General features: G+C 48.5%; 2 protein-coding genes across 2 annotated transcripts; one reads left to right on the top strand and one right to left on the bottom strand.

Annotated features, from left to right (window-relative positions):
- Positions 1-116: 116 nt before the first annotated feature.
- On the top strand, positions 117-1660 carry MGAT2 (alpha-1,6-mannosyl-glycoprotein 2-beta-N-acetylglucosaminyltransferase). Its single transcript, XM_027778526.2, has one exon. It carries the CDS (start codon positions 174-176, stop codon positions 1530-1532), a length of 1359 nt encoding a protein of 452 aa, XP_027634327.2. The 5' UTR covers positions 117-173; the 3' UTR covers positions 1533-1660.
- A 1613-nt stretch (positions 1661-3273) lies between these two features.
- On the bottom strand, positions 3274-19532 carry DNAAF2 (dynein axonemal assembly factor 2). The gene is made up of 3 exons (XM_055804287.1): positions 16932-19532; positions 6940-7086; positions 3274-4747 (listed from the first exon to the last, which is right to left on the bottom strand). Exons 1-3 carry the CDS (start codon positions 18567-18569, stop codon positions 4175-4177), a joined length of 2358 nt encoding a protein of 785 aa, XP_055660262.1. The 5' UTR covers positions 18570-19532; the 3' UTR covers positions 3274-4174.
- Between the last annotated feature and the right edge of the window lie 40 nt (positions 19533-19572).

The following is a 19572-nucleotide window of genomic DNA, read 5'->3' as shown; positions in this document are numbered from 1 at the left end:
TGGCGGCCAATAGGAGCGCGGCGGCGGGGGGGCCGTTGGCCTATGGCGTGCGGCGACGTGTGCGGGAGGGGGCGGCGGCGGCGCGCGCGCGCTGCCTGCGGGAGCGGCGGCGGCGGCGGCGGCGGCGGCGGCGGGAGGGTGGCGGGGAGCGGCGGCCGCCGCCGCCGGGAAGGATGCGGCTGCGGATCTACAAGCGGAAGGTGTTGCTGCTGGCGCTGGCGCTGGCGGTCTGCGCGCTGGCGCTGTGGGGCAGCGGCGGCGGCGGCGGGCGGAGGCGGCAGCAGCAGCAGCAACAGCAGCAGCACCAGCAGCAGCAGCAGCAGCGGGGCGGTACCGGTACCACCGGGGAAGCACCGCGGGTCAGCGAGCCGCCGCCGCGCCGGCCCGGTGCTGCTAACGCCTCGGCTGCGTCTGCAGCGCCGCCGGTGCTGGCCGAGAACGGGACGCTGAGCTACCGCTCCCTCGTTTACCGGCTGAACTTCGACCAGCCGGTGCGGAACGCCGGGCGCTTCCCGGCGCGGGCCGCCGCCGCCGACGTGGTGCTGGTGGTGCAGGTGCACGATCGAGCCGAGCACCTGCGGCTGCTGCTGGAGTCGCTGCGGCGGGCGGCGGGAGTGGAGAACGTGCTGCTGGTGCTGAGCCACGACCTGTGGGCCGAGGAGCTGAACCGGCTGGCGGCACGCGTGGACTTCTGCCCCGTCCTGCAGGTCTTCTTCCCCTTCAGCATCCAGCTCTACCCCCGCGAGTTCCCCGGCCACGACCCCCGCGATTGCCCCCGCGACGTGGGCAAGGCGGCGGCCCTGCGCCTGGGCTGCATCAACGCCGAGTACCCCGACTCCTTCGGGCACTACCGCGAAGCCCGCTTCTCCCAGACCAAGCACCACTGGTGGTGGAAGCTGCACTTCGTCTGGGAGCGGGTGCGGGCGCTGCGGGAGCACACCGGGCCTGTCCTCTTCTTGGAGGAGGACCACTACCTGGCACCCGACTTCTACCACGTCCTCAAGAAGCTCTGGGCCCTACGCGAGCGGGAGTGCCCCGAGTGCCAGATCGTTTCCCTGGGTACCTACAGCCCCATCCGCGGCAGCTTCGCTGGCCGTGCCGACAAAGTGGAGATGAAGACGTGGAAGTCCACCGAGCACAACATGGGCATGGCCTTCGGTAGAGACACCTACCAGAAGCTCATCGAGTGCACGGACGCCTTCTGCACCTATGACGACTACAACTGGGACTGGACTCTGCAGCACTTGACTGTCTCATGTCTTCCAAAGTTCTGGAAGGTGCTGGTTCCCGAAATCCCCAGGATTTTTCACACGGGGGACTGCGGCATGCACCACAAGAAATCCTGCAGACCGTCCACCCAGAGTGCCAAAATCGACTCTCTCTTGAACAGCAACCAACAGTACCTGTTTCCCGAAACGATGAGTGTCAGTAAAAGGTACTCCATGGCACCCCTTTCCCCTCATGTGAAAAACGGAGGGTGGGGAGACATTAGGGACCACGAACTCTGTAAAAGTTACCGCAGACTTCAGTGAGGATCGCTCTCGCAGCCTTTTTCTTTTTGAGTTGTTCCATACTGTCTTTTACAGACAACACACGTGTATAAAAAGCATTTATGAGTTGGTTTCTGCTTTAATATGAATAAACATTCTTGTAAAAGGTGTCCCAAAATAGTAATCTTTCATATTCGGCAACCACATTTTGGAAACAGGTTACTTGCTGCTGCCAGGCCGCTCAGAGCAGTGTCACAGCCCCTACGCAAAAACTGACCGCTGCTGCATTCACCGGGAGGAGGAGGAGGAGAAAACTTGTATGTAAGTGCATCTTTCCTGGTGCTTATAGCTGCCCTGGTGAGGGGTGTTTTCCCCCAGCCGTGGCAGAGCGCTGGTGCCCGTGGCGCCATGCTGGGGGTGGTCAGCCAGTCTTTGCACGCCACCTGCACCAGTGGCACTGGCACTACTGGCCATCCTGCCTGGGTCACCTCATGCCCGTCCTGGTTGGTTGCGATGTGTTGATGAATATATGAAGGAAAAAAAAAATCATTGTTTTTACTACAATGTAGATAAATACACGATTTTTTTAGTTCTGCCGAAATAAAATTCAGTTGTTTTGTAATACCAGAGAAGTTCTTGATTCTCCCAAAAAGATGATGTCATCTTGTGTCGCTTGAAAGTCAGGACCTGGGGGGGAGGGGGGCGGCAGAGAGGGGGTGTCTTTGCTTTAATCCAGAGGGCTGAACGCATGCCGTCACCCATTCTAGTAGTCTGCATTTAACTTCATTAAATTTTTAACGATACTCACTAATTGAGGCATAATAGAGTAACAAAGTGTGGCACGACACCTCTTTTGTTTGGATTAAAAAAAAAAAAAAAGTTGGCTTTCAAATCCGTCAGCTGTGTAAAGCGACCAGTAAAAAATACTGCTGTGTAATGGAAACAGGCTGACCTGGCGCTGCAAGCTGTGATCGGGTGAGAGCAGAGCTGGTCATTAACATCCAGCACTTCCACGCCTGTTTTAAGTCTAATGGCACAACAGCTTTAACGGCACTCCACTTTGAAGCACAAGTGGTAGCAGTAGCACAGAAGCAGCTTTTTGCAACACTGAGAAAGAAAATGCTATGCTAAGGGGACAGACCTACGATATTTAGAGGTGGATTTATACCAAGAGATTTGGGGGGGGGGGAATAAAACCTAAAAGTTTCATTTTTTTTAATTAGAGGAAAATAGGGTTGGTGCTCTTAGGACTCTGGCTACAACAGTTGGTTATGAATGGAAGGGCATGTAACAAGGCTTTCCTTTTACCACCGTTTGTCACCTACTTTATGGGTTGTGAATACATCAGTTAAATGTTACTTTGAGAGAGCGCCAAGTTTTGTGAAATACTCTTAAGTAGTATGCAGATGTTTATTTTGACCGTGATAAGATGCTCTGGTTTTTTCCAGGGGTAATTTAACTACTGTGATTTTGTACCAGCTTTGGTACTTGCTCCGTTTCCACAGCTTCACAAAGCCAGGGCTGATGCTGAAGAAGCCGTGCCTGTGCCTCAGCCCTTCGACACCTCCCACCAGGAGTTGCACGACTGCGACGGAGCTGATCAGGGTAAAAAGCCCAGGAAACCACTTACCCCCTGCAGCTGCGCTGCCGTAGAGGGTCAGGCAGATGCTTTTGGCAGCTGTGGCTTCCGCTGAACTTACAAAAGTAAAACTTGCACCATGTACACCCCCGCCCCTCTGCAAGCACTCGCATTCCACAGAGAAATGTAAAGAGTAATTCCAGAGCAGTTGTGAAACAAGTCAAATTTAATTTTTGTCAAAGCACATTCGTGTCTTGTACAACTCAAAAGAAAACATAAGTTATTTTGGAAGCAGTGAGAAAGGGAACCGAAAGTTTATTAATAGGCTCTTTTGGTTATCACACTTGAGAGCAATACAGGGAACAGCACACTGCGGCTTGTGGGGAACTTTTCAAAAAGTAAATCCGATCTGGATGAAGTCAATCCATTTTACAAATTGCATATACACATAGCAGCCGTACAACAGAGAGGGTGTTTTTGTTGTGCAATCAAATGTGTTCAGTTGACGGACTGGGGTCTGTCTGGGTGCTGCAGATCTAAATAACGTACTAGGATGGAATACATGGCATGAATGTTGACTATTTCTAAGAAACTAATTAGAACTTCTCTGTGTAATTAGAAATTTCATTTGATTGCTAAAAATCACTGCAAGTCTAATCCTGCAGTTACCCCAAATGAAAGGTTTGAAAACATGATGAATAATGCTTATTTCTAGGTGGACTAAAACCAGCAGTTCCTGAGGAAGCCGTTAGAAGGAGGGTATATAGAAACACTCCCTGTAATGTAGCAAGAGACCAAGAAAGTAATGTAAACAATAAAGATGCATTTTCTTCCACAAGCTCAGATTCACCTTCAACTGCATCCTCCTTGTCAGTAAAACTATTTCGGCCCATACATGTGATGAGAAAACTCAGACCTATTAACTTCAAAAACTAACAAGAAAAAGTATTAGATTTATAGAATTATTGTAAGTATTCTACATTGACATGTAAACAAAACGGTTTCAGTAGGAACCCGTTGTCCTACTCTTAGCCCTGAAGTCAAACCAGCTTGTGGAAGTTGCAGTAAGTATCAAACAACAGAAGGAAATCCTACAATAATTAAACTAGTCCAACTCATACAGCAAAGGGTTCTGAAACACGACTGGGCAGCATGTTACGTGATCCCTAACAATGTGCACGCTCCCATCCTGTGTGTTCACTTCTCGCAGGAGCGGGGAGACTGGTCTGCTGTTTGAGCTGTGCTGGTTCCCCCGCGCCAGCCCTGTGGGCGCAGCCCCTTCGCCCCCTTCCGCTTTTGCCTGCCCCCCCAGCAGAAGGCCTGCTTGTTTTTCAGAGTCTGCGGCCACCGCCGTTTCTCCTACTATGACAGCACTTTCTAAATCTGGTTCCTTTATCCTAGATTCACTGGGAATTGCTGAACTGGTGTCAGAAAGTTCATGCTGCAAACAATGGTGTGAACTACAACCTACTTTTCCTATTGTTTCAGCTGTTGCAAAAGATGTGGAAGTTTTGTTGGTTTCTGTACCACGTTCTCCTTCGACTGTGTCAGCTGCAGTACAGTTTGTTTCTGCCTTTGTTTGAGGGTACTCGCTGTTTGTCTTTTCAGCGAGATCTCCTCCTGAGCTGTTAAGCATTTCTTCTTTTCCATCACATTCAGAAGGGACTGCTTCCTGCGGCTGTCAAGAAAATAAATTAATTGTTTTTTAATTGGAACAGACTGGACACACAAAACTGCTGTAAAGACAAGCCAAGACACTTGTTTCTCCAAAGTCGACTTCCAGAAAGCCAAGCCAGTACGGTGCTGAGGTTTTCCTGATTTTTGTACCGCACGTGGGAATGAGTGGCAGGGAGGCCGTTTGCCTCCCGAGGGTTTCCTCTGCGATAGGAAATGCTGCTGGGAGGCTGCCAACTGGCCACAGCCTCCAGCGCAATTAACAGCGGGGAAGGCTGGAGAGCCACCACACCCAGGCTGTTTTCAACATCTCGGGCCACAGAATCAGGGAAGGGATCTAAACTTTTCGTGGCAAGAAGTGTGTTTTAACCTCACAATTAGGGAAATTACTGTCCTGCCTTATGTGAAAGGGGTAACTGGTAAGCAAGCTGTCTTTCTCAATCAGACCGAGTAAATTAATCCAGTGATTGCTGCGGTTTGCCTCGGGAGAGTGTGAACCGAGAGACCCGGTGCTGCCTAAATAGCAGTTAGCCAATTTCACCATCAGCTGTTGACAGTTTTAGCAAAAAACAGTTGGTAACTCATACATCCCTCTCAGTGGGCAGGCAGGATCAGGCAGACATCTGTCCAGGAGCAGCTGGATTCATCAATTCAACACTCTCTCACACACCCAGCCCCCTCTGACCCCAAAGCCACTGCTCACTCCAGCAAGAAACGAAAGAAACACTAGTAAGTCCTCCCCAGCTCTGGATGATTCTCCCACATGAAAGTGTGATGATCTAAGATACCTCAGCTTCCCTTTCTTAGATACCAAACCATCTGCTCTCTAACAATTTGAATTTTAAACTTTAATGTACAATCCACACTAGCTACAAAAGTTAAGCCTGTCAAATAATGCTGTAGCCACTATCTTTAGGGTAAACTCCTCAGTCCTCCAGCTTAGTTCCAGAGGTTGCATGCTTTGTCTGAACTTGCTTTCCAAGAAGCCATCTGCACATTAACTATATCTGCAGTCTCCAGTTCATGGCCAGAGAACTAATCTAATTGTCCCTGCACATTATCATTCCTTTACGAAAAGTTTTAAATGAATTTCTGATACAGTGTCTACCAAGAAATACCAGTTGATTGTGGGGGTTTTGCCTTCACATTTTCCTCTTTACAAAACTAATATTTTGTTTTCTTTTTCTCTCCATCTCCTCTTTTGCAAAGGGAGGTTGTTTTAATCCTGCGGCAGACTTCAGAAACAGACTACCTTGCATCCTTTATATAGTCAGGGTGACTGAGAAAGAAGGGTAGCCTGAATGAGGCCTCATGCATTACAAAGAGTGAAATTGAGACCAGCTTTTACAGTGAATAGTCCCATATTTAATTATCTAAACAGGAAACCACCACATATTCAAACATTTGGACCGCATAAAGATAATGAGACCTGGTTCTTCAGAGTCAAAATCCTCACGGTTTTCCCACCTGTGCTACATGGCAGACAGCACGAAGCAGTGGCCGTGACCAAGCACCCTCTGTCCATCTTAAAGAGCCCTTTCCGTTCCACGTCCCCAGCAGCCAGGTTCTCTGCCTCTCCACTCCCCTCCTGGCCTCAGGTCCCTGGGGTAAGTTCACTTCTTTTTCATCCAGAAAGGTGTCTGTGCAGAAGCTGGCATTCTTTAACCATGGGCTCAGTACATGAGCCCAAACTCTTGGGCATTTGAAGGACGTGGATTATTTACCTCTTTATTTCCATTTTAAGAACATTCTGGGTTTTATTCTGATGACATCTTCCATGATTTGTTTGCAGCATGTTGTCATCAGCTCTGACCTGGAAGCACTTGGGGTCCCTTTGAAGGAGGGCTACAAGCCAGTTACTTAGTCATTCTTTTACTGTAATACCAGTGAGAAATTTAGCATGTGCAAGCCATGCTGTATTGCTGCAAGGAGAAAGCTCTGTCTTTAATGACTGTATTGCAGTTCTCCATCTCCCAAATTAAATACGGGAGGTTTCAATCCCTTGATCACATTAAACGGCACAAACGTGAACCTATGCTTCTAAAAACTGACATTTACACTTGCAAATACACCCTACTCCAGGGTCTTCCCTGCTATATCAAGACAAAACAGGAATGTTTCAGTCAGATTTGATATGATCTTGCTGAAGTACACAAATCAGTCAGCAATATGTACCACTGCCAGGGAGATCCTTACCTTCAACCTGATTTGAATTCTGTCCTCAGTAACATCAAGCACTTCAATTAATGGCTGACTTTCCAGCGCTGATTGGGAGCAAAAGGAAGGGCATAAAACAGTGCCTAGAAATTCATCAACGTTTTCTTCACTGACAAACAATCTCTCCTAAAGAAAAGAAAGAGCAGGTTACGTTCTTCCCATACTACAGTGATATCAGAGCAAGAAACTCACTCCAAACAATGCCAGGACCCCAATTCACAACACAAGCTTCACAGCACACTCATATCTCGGTAGAGAAATTCTAAGTCAGACATTTAGAAGTAACAAGGTGAAATTAATTGAAGACCAGTGCATAGCTGGTTTTGATTTAAAGTATGGATTGGCATCATACACAAAGATAAAAGAAACATATGTCTTGTCTCTTTCGATAACGTGACTAATATATAGATTTAGTCTCCCTGTGAGGAATGATTTGGACCAACACTGTTCCACTGCCCTCGCCTGCCTTAACATCAGGAAGACATTATGCTTTTATGGATGTTTCAGTGTCTTACTTCAGGAAAATGCAAACACCTCCTTGGACAGTCACTGCGGGATCTTTGAACCCTCAGCCTTCAAGATCAGACCTTCTAAAGCACAAGCTATGAAACATGCATGGCTAGATCCGTTACACATCTATCTATGGAGGCTTCTCAGGTCTCCGTTTAGGCAAGCATAAACACCAGTTGGAAGAAACAGGGAGGTACACAGAAACAACAGTCTGGGACATGTTTTGAGGCTGTTAATACGCAGTTCACAAACAATGTGAAACATGTTACTACAGGTTTAAAGATTTAAATCAGGTACAGGTAATTAAAGGTGCTAAAATATGTCCTGGAAGGGCTGTTTCATAAGAACTGGAGAGCTTCCCCTGTCCTCATATTCTTCCTAAATCATCTGCTGTAGGCTGCGAGACAGGACAGATGTTGGCACAATAAAAGTGATCTAACCTAGAGGACTATTCTCATATTCTGTCAATTACCTTTCCTGTTTAACAACAAACCATTTAATTGGAAATAGCAGGGAAAAGTTGCAAACCTTTTACTTTGAGTCGTACTTTTAAATTTCTCGGTCCAGTTCTACTCTCTTGTCATCCCAATGAAAATTAAATTCCATTATCACTGACATCTTGTGGACTAGGGCACAAAAAGGCATTTCTGCACATTTTTGGCCCCCTGTGGATGTAGCCTTATGCACAGCCAGATGCCACACGTGTTTAAGGTACAAAATCTAACTGTCATCTTGGGAAAAAAAACATTCTGTATGGGAAAAATAAAACAGCATCCCATTTTTTCACTATTTAAATTAGAAATCACAATATGGAAAGTCGTAAAATACCTATTGCTGGTTTTCAGCACCAGAGGATTGAATTAGTTTTCTATCCAGAAAGACTACAATCCAGGCAAACATCCAACATTGGATGCTGAGACAATTTGTGGAAAGATTAAACGACAGCAGGGTTGCCCTGACAGAAAACCCTCTAGTAACATACCTACTTCTTGCATATTTTTTAAATAGAAATCCTAAAGTACTTATTCCATCGTCTTGCCTGCCAGAGAGGGACCCTGCCAGTGCTTTAGGCTTATAGAAATATTCTGCAAAGTTCAAGAGGAGGTGTCACAGTAAAGAAACAAGGCAGGGAGTACAGACACAAAAATCTGTGCAGCACCAAAACTCCCACAAGGTCATGAACTAGATCGCTGGCAAGGCCTTGGGCAGCCCAGGAGATACATTTCCATCTCCACCAAGGATCGGTTTGCCCATGCATCACAGACAGAACAGCTTGGCTTCCCTTCTGTGGGGTTTTCGGCACACTGCCGAGCGCAACGGCAGTGCAGCCTGTCCTGGTATCGTGCCTTGGCTTTAAAGGGAGGAGCAGCAAAGCACCCTCTGCTCCAGCGCGACTCTCCACACCCAGCTCAGAAACCGAAGTCACCTGCCCATAATTCACCTTTAGATGACACCTCCACTCCTTTGCACTCCATGTTTTCATTTTAAGAGCAAGAACTCTTTCCTAATAGCTGGACACTCACAGTTTGAGTTCAGTTTTATTTATTTATTTATTTATTTATTGAGAGAGAGAGAGAGAGAGAGCAAGAGAGAGCAGTTTGTTACTGTTTTTCTTCCAAAATCTCTGCTACAAAATCTCCACATCCCAACACCCCTTTGGGAAAAGAATCACCATGGGGTTTGGGTCTCAGCAATCTTGCTTCAGTTCTCTGCTTTCTCCCAAACTGCTATGACTGTGAGCAAATCTCTTTGCCTCCATTTTTCCTATCTAAAATGGGGAAAACAATCTTTTTCCCCCCCTCTGAGCCTGCATTTGTCTTGTCTAGTGAGACCATAAGCCTTTTGTGAAAAGACTGTCTTACTGTGCGTTTGTGCTCTTAACAAAGTTGGTGCCTGACCTCACTCATGTCTGTAAGCAGCGTAACAATAAGAAGAAATCCCAGGTACAAAAATCAGGAGATGCTTGAAAAGCCAACAGGTAATGAAAAGCTTTGTTATGTCAAAATATAGCAAATCACATCCTTAGATCGCTTTATCTGAAGCAACTTTAACTACAGGGTCGCTTGCAGACTCTGCAGATGTGTTGCCTCTGAAGTCAGTGCTGTGGAAAAAGAGCTGCAGCAGCAAAGGGAGTGTTCTGCCACAGGGCTCAGCACCTAGCACCCCATGAAATACGGGAATGGTTTCACAGAAGCATTTCTGAAATAGCAGGAGACCATTTACACCCACCAAAGTAGAGATGCAATGAAGAAGACCGGGAGGACCCTTACAAGTAAACACAAGGTAGAAAAATCCGTACAGAGAGTGCCCGTGCTGCCCGTGAACCATGGCTACAGAAGTGACGGTTGTTCATCCTCATCCCAAATACGACTTCACCCTTTGGCAACAAACCCAATAAATCTTTCTGAAGGTTTTCTCCCTGATTAAAAGCAAAATTATTTGTTTTCTTCACAGAAAATGCTGTTAAAAAAGAAAAACTGAATGGAATGTCTATTAATCAGTACACAAGGATAAAAAGTAACTGCTTGTGACAATGTTCCTATCATTTTGACTAATTACTATAAACCAATTTTACCAGGTTTCATACCAGCTCAACACCGTATTCCCAGAGCACTACACTTACATTTCAAATAAGTATTTAAAATTTTATCACAGCACTACCCAGTGGTCTGCCATAAATCATGGTACTTCATGCTGTACGCGCAAGCAATGCTGTTTGTTATCAATATAATGATTATCATTAGCCTGTTCAGACAGCCAGTGACTGTAATTCAGACTTTGCATTCACTGTGAGTATACACTGAGGCACTTATATTACTGCAGATGTTATCAAAGCACAGACCTTGAAAAAAATGATTCAGGAATTTATTTTAAAGCCTGTTTGCTCTGGCTTGGAAGAGCAGCAAAGGACAACCACCTGCAGATGATTTCAATGACCCTGTAAAATAATTCTTCAGTTTAAACTGTTTATTTTCTGATATTTATGACACTCTCTTAGCAACTTAGAATTACATTTGTTTTTCCCTGCACATACTGTCATCTGCTGTTTGGTACACATTCGTTTTTCCCTGTGACTAAACTGAGACCAAATTAACATAAACGTTAGCAGGAATGACTCTGGTTTCTAGAACACTTCATCATTTGAAATTGTCCTCATATTGCACAGCACTGAGAGTGCATAGCAGCAGCGGCTGCAACACCGGCAGACACAGCACAAAGCCAGTCCCCCCACTGTTGCCCTTAGGCACTCACATAGTTTGTTCTGCATTATTTTATTCAAACCCGCAGCCAGTTACCATCCAGAGTTACCTCCCATGCAGGCTGCAACAGTTTTAAAAGCGGGACAGATTTCAGGCTTAAATTATTCATGTCTTCTGTAATGAGAGGCTCATGCCAATACGAAAAGGGACTTGGATCTATGGACCTCCTGGCCTCTCGGTTTGGAGGGTCCCACTGCAAACCAGCTCGACACAAGAATTTGAAGCTCAAAGTTATGGCAAATGAAAGTACCTGTACTGGGGGTGGGTGAAATATGGTATACGTTATATGGTATTCGTGACTGCAAAGATTAAACAGCTCAAAAGAAGCTTTCATGAGCTTAATCAGTAGGTTAATAATGTTTCCTGACATAACTGTTTTATGTGAGTACGTTATTCCCATAATGCATCTACCAATTAAAGGCTATTCAGAAATCAGTTTGGTTTATAGCAGAAGCAAACTAATTACGTTTCTTAATGTAGTTTGGGAAAGAGATTCCTTTGGAAAAAAAAGTATAATCAAACAATAAGTTTGTTCTGTTCTCCTTTTCTGTCCTGCTCTGACCTCCCAAAAACTTGCCAAGAGTCCTGAAACGCTGAGCACAGAATTAACTGAACCAAAAATAAATTGTTGTAGGATTAAGCACAACAGTCCTAGTTTCTAGCATCATCTTCTAAGAAGTGACCCCTATCATAATTAACTCTTTGTAGTAACTTGGAATTGAAAATTATAACCCTGATTTTCAAAGAAAGCATGTAACACAACTCAAAATAGCTTGGGAACAAGGGTGAAACCTAGATGCAGCAGTTCAGCCAGCTGGCCTGCCCCAGCCAGCTGAGATCCAGCACCTCTGTTGGGACTTGTGGGAATATTGCAGCACCCATTCAGCTCTCCAGTACAAATTTCTCCCTGAAAGGTGGCCTAGGCTTGAAACATCGATGTATCTTATACCTGCCAACACGGCCCTCTAGGTTTCATGCTTGGTTGACTCTCAAACCAAGCAATACATTTATCCACAGGAGCCCTAATTCTGAGATGACCGTGTACAAGAACAGCCCCAGCATGGCCACGGGATCACGTCTAGCCCACAGCCTTTTCCACATGCTCCCAGTTCTGGGAGCAACATAGCTCTGCTGCCTGCAGCCGCATGTTGATGACTTCTTTTCCAGGGAATACGTGGCCTCTTGGCAGCCCCATGCCAGGCTCATGTCCAGCACAGCTGGAGAGCAGGGGATCTGCCTGGGCACAACAGATCTGACAGCACATACAAGACAAATACCATACTTGATGAGATAACAGAAGATTAGTTTCTAAGACTGACAGTCCCTCTGTTGTAAAGGCAACCAAAAGTAATATTATTCCCATGGGGTTTTTTGTGTAAACAGGTCATAGCGGCTATTTGTCTTGGAGGAGCTGCGCCACTGCATACCTGTTGCCAAAGCAGAAGACAGAAGCCCAGGGATTAGAAAACAACCCATGACAGTAGGTAGGTGTGAGCAGAGGTCATGGGGCTTCCATGTTATTTACCAACTGCTTCTCAAAGGAAAAAACAGCAAAGGCTTCAAAAAGATCTCCTTCACAAGGCGCTGGTGGCTGTACCAGCAGAAAAATCACATCTCTTTATTCCATGCTCAGTAACACACCCATCTAAGACATTCTCCACGAAAGCATCAACATTCACACAGAAGTTAAAGAAAGCTCTCATATCACTATGCAATTCCCTTTCAGACATGTACGTTAAGTAAGCCTCACAAACAGCATAACTCATGCTTAGTTCAAACCATGAACTAATCAGGAATGTTCAGTATATTTTTCATACTGTAAATATTAAAAAGCCACAATCTCAATGCATAGTAAAGCAGAGAAAACTTTTCTCCCTGCTGTTCTCTGGAGCCCAGGGAGGGGGTTTACGTGAGTTAAATCTTAATATTCTCCATAACAGAACATGGGCTTTTATTACAAAAGGGAAGCACTGACCAGGAGAGTGAGCACACATCCTCTGAACAAACTCATTTCAGTCCATCAAGCAGGTCAGGAAGGGTGTTGATCAGCATGAAAGGGAATTATACTTTAACCCAACTTTTTCTAATCACATGAAAATGAGCACACATGACCCAAAAACTGCAGGCAGAATTAATTATCTGTTTCACATGCTAGTATAACTGAGCCTCCAAGTTGCAGTAATTCAGATACACCCACCAGAACACCAGGCTTTGTTTCTAAGTATTGAGCATTTAACCCCAGGAGACCAAACATTAAAAGACAGTGCTTTACAAAGGCATGATTTCTGTAATTGCCCAACTCCAGCTCTGCTGTACACCAGGACGTTCTGGGACAAGCTGTTCTCAGAAACCTTGCCTGGCAGGCTTACAAATTTTATTAATGGTTATTTAACTATCAACCATTCTTTTTTCATCATTTACTCCTCAAGCTCTGTTGTCTTAAAAAGAAGGCGAACTCTCTGAGGCAGGAGTTTCCTAGGCCTGAGCTCTCAGGATCTGAACAAATGGGAGCAAGAGATGTAGAAGGTATTGCAGTTCATCCACTAATAAAGAGTAACGGAGGGAGCACCGTCCACAGCTGGTCCTTCGAGGAAAAAAGCAGATGGTGACTCTGGCAACAGGGCAGCTGGGCAACTCCTCAGGTCATGAGTCTCTATTCCCCTGGAAAAACAGGGCCTGGAGGAAGCCCTGCAGAAAGACCAACGCTGTGTGGTCTCTGGCACAGTGATGGAGCACAAAGCCGCTGACAAAAGATAATTTTTGAACTCCTGAAACACATAACCCCAGTCCATGAAGTCCAAACTTACGGAATCTTTCTTTTTACAGGATGTAACAAGCATGTGGACATTATGGTTTAGCCAAGGAGCGAAACTACTCAGAGAGAGAGAGAAGCAATGGCTGCAACCGCTGATAAGAAGTTAGAGCTCGGTCAGCAGAGAGCCGACTATCTATTGTACGGGAAAGCAGTAAAACCAAAGCAACATCAACAGCTATCAAAGGAGGGAACACTTGCAATGACACAGTTAAAGTCCAGGGAGAACTGTTGCACTGCAAAGACTTGCTGAAAATAAGCACTTGCTGGGGTGGGAATTCAGACTGCTCAGCATCTATGGAAACGGAGCTCTAAATATATCGCCTTTCAGCACAGGGATTCAAACATATCTGACTACAAAAGCAAAACCAGTCCTTGAAATTCTGTTTCAAGAATGGCATCCTAAGGACAAGCTCAACTCATTCTTCTACCAGTATCTGGATCAAACCAATTCCCAACAAGAAAAGAGGCCGGTGCACTAACAGGAACATCACAGGCATACAAGGCAGGGCTGTGCAATTACCGGCACTGTTACTGCACGTGTTGATCTGGGCAGAGGTGCACAGGCAATCAAAATCAAGCGATTATGCACTGAGCTACATCATAGTCCAGGGACGAGGCTGCTGACGAGATGCATTCTGCTTATGTGGTGAACAATTACCGTCACATTTTCCTGGCTGTTTGGCAGCTTAACGGGAGATAATTGCACAGGCAGCCTAACAGGGTACTCTTAACAGCCACTGGGACACGAGCTCTCGCTGAGTTGGGCAGATTTCTGAAGTAACTAACCCAGCAAGGAATCTGTTCCATGAAAAAACACAGAAACCCTTAGTCTCCAGAAAGAAGCAACTTCCCAGAAGACAGTGGAGTAGGAATTTCATAGCTGTAAAGAACACTGGCCTCCTCTTTCGCTGTGCATTATCCTCTGGCAACACTACTGTGGGAGAAGAGAGTACAAACAAGCAGACACCAGCGTGACTGGGAGATGCAGGACAAAACTCCTACTCACCTAGGCCACCAAAAGCTCCCTGAAGTGATTAAACAGGGTGCTGATACCGCGTGCGTTCCTAAAACACTCTGCTATGACTGATGCAACTCATTGCAGATCTCAATGCAAGAACCATAACTCTAATTTATGGAAAGAGATTCAAAGTAGAAAACCACCAGAGATGACAGCAGACAAATTGAAGAAATCAACGTAAGTAGAAGAGAAGCTACCACAAGCAAATAGTTAATGGACAGAAGACAGCATGTAATAGTAGCTCTAATTAAATATTAATTTTTCTCACTTCACTCTGAGTGAATGCAGCTATTGGCACTGGCACAGGCACTTTTGGGAAACAGCACAGCTAAAAAAGGCAAACAGAACAAATTACTTCAGATTATTTCAGCTGCTTCAATCTGCAGGCCCGGTATCCAAAAGGACTGCATGCCAGAAAAAATCAATCTTTTTTAGTCTGCTACATGAATGAATGGCTGGGAAGCCTGTGACTAATGCCCAGTCTCCACCTCCTGCTACTCCACCCAAAATATTTTGCAATATATAATAAATTCAGCATAAATGTTTCTTTAACTCACAAAATGGTAATACTGACCAAAATCTCGTTACTGGATGGCCTTTTAACAACTTTCAATCAAAAGATGTTCCCCCACTCATAATAATGAATGCAATACCAAACACTTTCAGTCATTAGACTGAGATCAAAGCATGCAGAAACATCTGTCAATCACAGTACTAAAGAGATAATGCAGCAGAACTTCCTGTTCCCAGACAATTCTCAGCTACATCCCCACACGGAGTCACAGAAAGCTTCCCTTAAAAACTGCTTTTAGGCCTGCATGCCGTAAAATAACAAGGAAGCACACAGATGGACACACCACACACAGCACATGATGAAAGATATTCAGACTATCTGGAAAAGCGGCTAAAATGCCTGTAGTTTCTACCCCACGACTTTAGTATCTATACAGAAAAGGGGTGATAGTTTGCTCAACAGCTTATTTGACATCGCATCAGCACCTAGTACTTGATCACACCAGTTAACAGTAATGCCAAATGTTTCACGGCCCCATGTGCACAGACTTGCAGGCTCCCACTCCAGTAAAAGCAAAGGAAATGCACTGCCAACAGTTCAGCATAAGTGGTTCTCAATAAACTCATCATCTTTGATACTTACCCAAAATGATCAGCTCCTCCTTCAAAGAAGTTGCTGTTAAAGAAAAGGTATGCAGCCTGCTAAATGGGAAATAAAATGTGAAGATTCAGCTGCACATATACTAATTGGATCTCTTTCAGAAGCACTCAGTATTTTCTATTTGTAGGGATGGAGCAATTAAGATACTCCAAGCCACCATCCTGGTGGATATACTTTAAGCCTGCCAGTTTTCTGGACTTGCACTCCCATGGTACACAATCCAAACCGCAAAGGATTTTATTGCTCTAAAATAGAAGACAAACTCCAAATCACAAGGCTGAAAGGTTACACAAGAATTGTTCAGTCTTAATCCCTGCTCATGATAAGTTGTTTGAAACTCTGAGCTTACAGAATAACATTAGTTCTCCACAAAACTTGTGTGGATGCTCCTTGACAGCAAGTGGCGCAAAGTGAGCATCCCTTTGCAGGGACACTGCCACTTCTCCACAGGCACTGTCAGCCAGATGCAGCAAGCGTGCCAACTGCCTCCTGCCACAGGGAACATTGCTACCTAACAACCCATAAAATAATAAAACATCTAAACTAGGCTCATATTCAGACTGGAAAGAAGATGAAGAACTAGCCCAGCAAAACAGCAATTGACAGCAGTTCACAGCTGCTGTTTGCTGTACTGCTCTTGAACTAATGAGTGTTCCTGCGGCTGTAGATGGGAACTCTGGCCTTTAACAGCCACACAGCTACACTCCCCTCACATGGCTGCATTTCGTGATGCTGTACACATGTGTGTTTACAGCTGGTGTATTATAAACATCTCCTTTCTTCGCGTGAATAGTCTGCATGAGCAATTTACCCAGCTTTAAAAGCCAACGCTAAGGACATTGGGCAGGCTTTGTTTTCACTCATCATCAAAATTTCCCTTAGAAAAAAAAAAATCAGCACAGGAGGCAGAAGTCACTTCAATTCCAAGGACAAAGATGTCAGCTTTGTGATGTGACCTTTGTACTGCTGGTACAAGACCAGCACTAATTAGGTCATTCCACTTACATCCGGTAACAGCTCTGTCAGAAAGGCAGTTTCCGTCACTACCAGCTTCTTCTGAACTCAAACCATTCACCTAACACCTCCCTGAGACACAGTTCACAGACAAATCCAAAGAGAAGTCGCACACCGCAGCAAAGCGGTCGTGCTCTGGGGATCGTGATGCATCAAACCCTGCCATTCTGAAGCCATTACCTGCAGAGCGGAGGTGTCAAGGCCGAAGCAGAACTTCTCCCAGGGCCCGGTGCTGCCGGGGGCCTTGGCGAGCCCAATGGCAGCATTGTGGGCAGACACGCTAACGCTGGTCTCGGGGGATGCCAGCCTGTTTGAGGGAGGAAACTGTAAGAAGAGGGCATAGGCACCACTGTCACTTGAGAAGCAGAGGCTGTAGTGGTTCGGGCCCACGTCCCCGCTGAGGCTCTGGGGCTGGATGCCAGGCACATGCAGGAGCAGCGTGAGGGAGGCCTCATCCTGCCTGCACTGGAAGGGAGGGCACACGGCGGCCTCGAGGCTGCCGGCGCCCCGGGGAAGAGCCATCTCGCCGGGGCTGCCCTCTGCGGCCTGCGGGGCCGGGCCCTCGGGAGGGCACGGAGGGGCGGCCCCGCCGAGGCCGGCACCCGCGGCGGGGAAGGCGGCGCCGGAGCGGGGCGGCGTTGGGTCGGGGCCCGCGGGTGGCTCGGCGGGCTGCCCGTCGCCGGGGCCCGCGGGAGAGGCCGCCGCGCCGCCCGCCTTTGCCGCCGACGGCTGGCCCAGCGCCTCCGCCCCGGGCTCGGCCTCCTCCAGCCGCTCGGCGGCCGGGCCTGGCGGCTCCTGCGGGGCGGGTGGCGGCAGCACGGGCAGCGTGACCAGCAGCTGCCGCTGGGCCCTGTTGAAGGTGGCCCGCCCGCCGCTCTCGTCCACGTCGTAGGGGAGGCGGAGGCGCAGGCGGTAGGCGGGACGCTGCGAGTCGAGGCGCAGCTCCCGGCCGCGGATCTCCAGCGTGGCCTGGGCGGCCGAGCGCAGCAGCGGCAGCTCCACCGTCACCACCAGCTCCCGCGGCACGGGGCTGGGCGCCGAGTCCCGGCAGCAGCGGTAGTCCTGCAGGTCCACGTAGGAGCGGTGGCGGATGCTCCAGCGCGGCGCGGTGGGGCCGGGGGGCTGGGCCGCCGGCGGGGCGGTGGCGGGCGGCGGCGGGGCGGCGGGCGGCGGGAGGGGGAAGGGCGGCAGCGGGGAGTCGGCGGCGGCGGGCGGCGGGGCGGCGCCGGGCAGCGGGGTGCGGATGACGGGCGCTTGCGGGACGCCCTTGTACTTGGTGCCGCGGAGGACGGCGGCGTTGGCGCGGTCGAGCTGCACGGCGCAGTGGCGCTCCACGGCCTCCAGCGCCGTGTCGCTGAGCAGGCGGCGGAACCGGGCGCTGCGGGCGGCCAGGCGGAGGGCCGCCGGGTGGAAAACCACGTCGTAGACCAGGCGGCGGCGGCCGCCGCGGTCCAGCTCCTCACGGCCCGGGGCCAGGCTGTAGGGAAGGGCCCAGCGATGGCCGCCGGGCTCGGCGCGGGCCTGCGGCGCCCCGACGTGCGGGTTGCTGCAGACGTTGAGGTAGCAGCGGCGGGAGCCGGCCTGGCTGGTGCGCAGCACGTAGCCTGCCTCGGGGTGGACGAAGCGCACCTCCATGCCGCGCTCCCGCTCCAGGGCCGCCACCTCCTCCTCGTACAGCCGGCGCTGCTCCGGGTCGGCTAGCTCCGCCGCGTACTCGGCGAACAGCGCCTGGAACTGCTTGTCGCGGAAAGCCCGCTGGAGCCGCTCCGTCTCCTCGGCGCTGAGCTCCAGCTCCTCCAACCGCCCCCTGCCCGCCATGGCTCCGGCCCGGCCGCTCTCGTTGCTGTGGAGACACCAAACAAGATGGCGCCTCCGGCCCGGGCGGGCTCGTTGCTATGGTGATAGTAAACAAGATGGCGGCGCCCGCCTGCCAGTTGCTATGGAGACACCAAACATGGCGGGCTCTCCCCCAGAGGTCTTCAGCAGAGTAGGTTCCTCTCCACTCCTGAACCCGCCGTCGCTGAGCCTTTCCCCTCCTTTCACCTCAGTGGCGGCTCTTAGCCCTCACCGCTGACTTCCACAGGGGTGGCTCTCCAGCTTCGCCTCCTCATCCCTCTGCAAGTCCTGGCCGATGGTCAGCCAGTGCATTCAGAAGTGCTGGTGCACTCCCTCCTGCGTTTGGGTTTACACCCTCAGCAGTTCAGCTCCCACCTCTTGTACCCGGTTTCCATCCCCACCCCGATGTACTTGTCCTGCTCCTGCCCCCAAGCCATGCTCATGGTGATGCCAGCACAGCACCAAGGGTCCCCTGTCTGTTCCACACCTGATGCAGGTGCTTTGGGGTAGCACCAGTCTGCTCAACTGGTCCCAATGCCCATGAGTGGCTGCAGCAGGTTTTTGCTCAGTTTCATTGAAAAGGGGCTGGGTTCATGTGCCAACAGGCTGCTCTGTGCTGTAAGCCAAACCAGCTGCTCCTGCAGAAGTCTGTGCTGCCAGGCCCTGACTCTTTCCCACCTTTCTGACTGCTCCCTCAGTAAGATTTCCACCTCCCAGCCTTCTCAGAGTTTCAAAGGACCATGTCCTTGTTCCTCCTACCTCGCCTCGCCCAGTCTGCATAACGCTGTCTGCAAACAGATTATATACTGCCATCAGTAGGTAACACCTTACAAATCTCCTCCAGACCTTTCCTGTCCAAAGAAAAAACCTCACCCACATTTCCAGTATCTTCTGTAGATAACTACCTGTCAGTTCAATTCAGCATGGTGAAAGACCAAGTTCTCCTTATCTTTAACTTCTTTTTTTGAAAGACAGATATTCCCTT

Source organism: Falco peregrinus, chromosome 1, assembly GCF_023634155.1.
Source record: "Falco peregrinus isolate bFalPer1 chromosome 1, bFalPer1.pri, whole genome shotgun sequence".
In the NCBI taxonomy this organism is placed as follows: Eukaryota; Metazoa; Chordata; class Aves; order Falconiformes; family Falconidae; genus Falco; species Falco peregrinus.
The sequence above is the reverse complement of the archived record's forward strand: the minus strand, read 5'-3'. Positions and strand labels throughout refer to the sequence as shown.

Excerpts from the sequence above, each read along its gene's own strand:
- MGAT2 (XM_027778526.2), top strand. The coding sequence starts at position 174 with ATGCGGCTGCGGATCTACAAGCGGAAGGTGTTGCTGCTGGCGCTGGCG.
- DNAAF2 (XM_055804287.1), bottom strand. The coding sequence starts at position 18,569 with ATGGCGGGCAGGGGGCGGTTGGAGGAGCTGGAGCTCAGCGCCGAGGAG. Across the intron at positions 7,087-16,931 it reads TTGACACCTCCGCTCTGCAG|GAGAGATTGTTTGTCAGTGA; the intron begins GTAATGGCTTCA and ends TCTTTTCTTTAG. Across the intron at positions 4,748-6,939 it reads GAATTCAAATCAGGTTGAAG|CCGCAGGAAGCAGTCCCTTC; the intron begins GTAAGGATCTCC and ends TTTTCTTGACAG.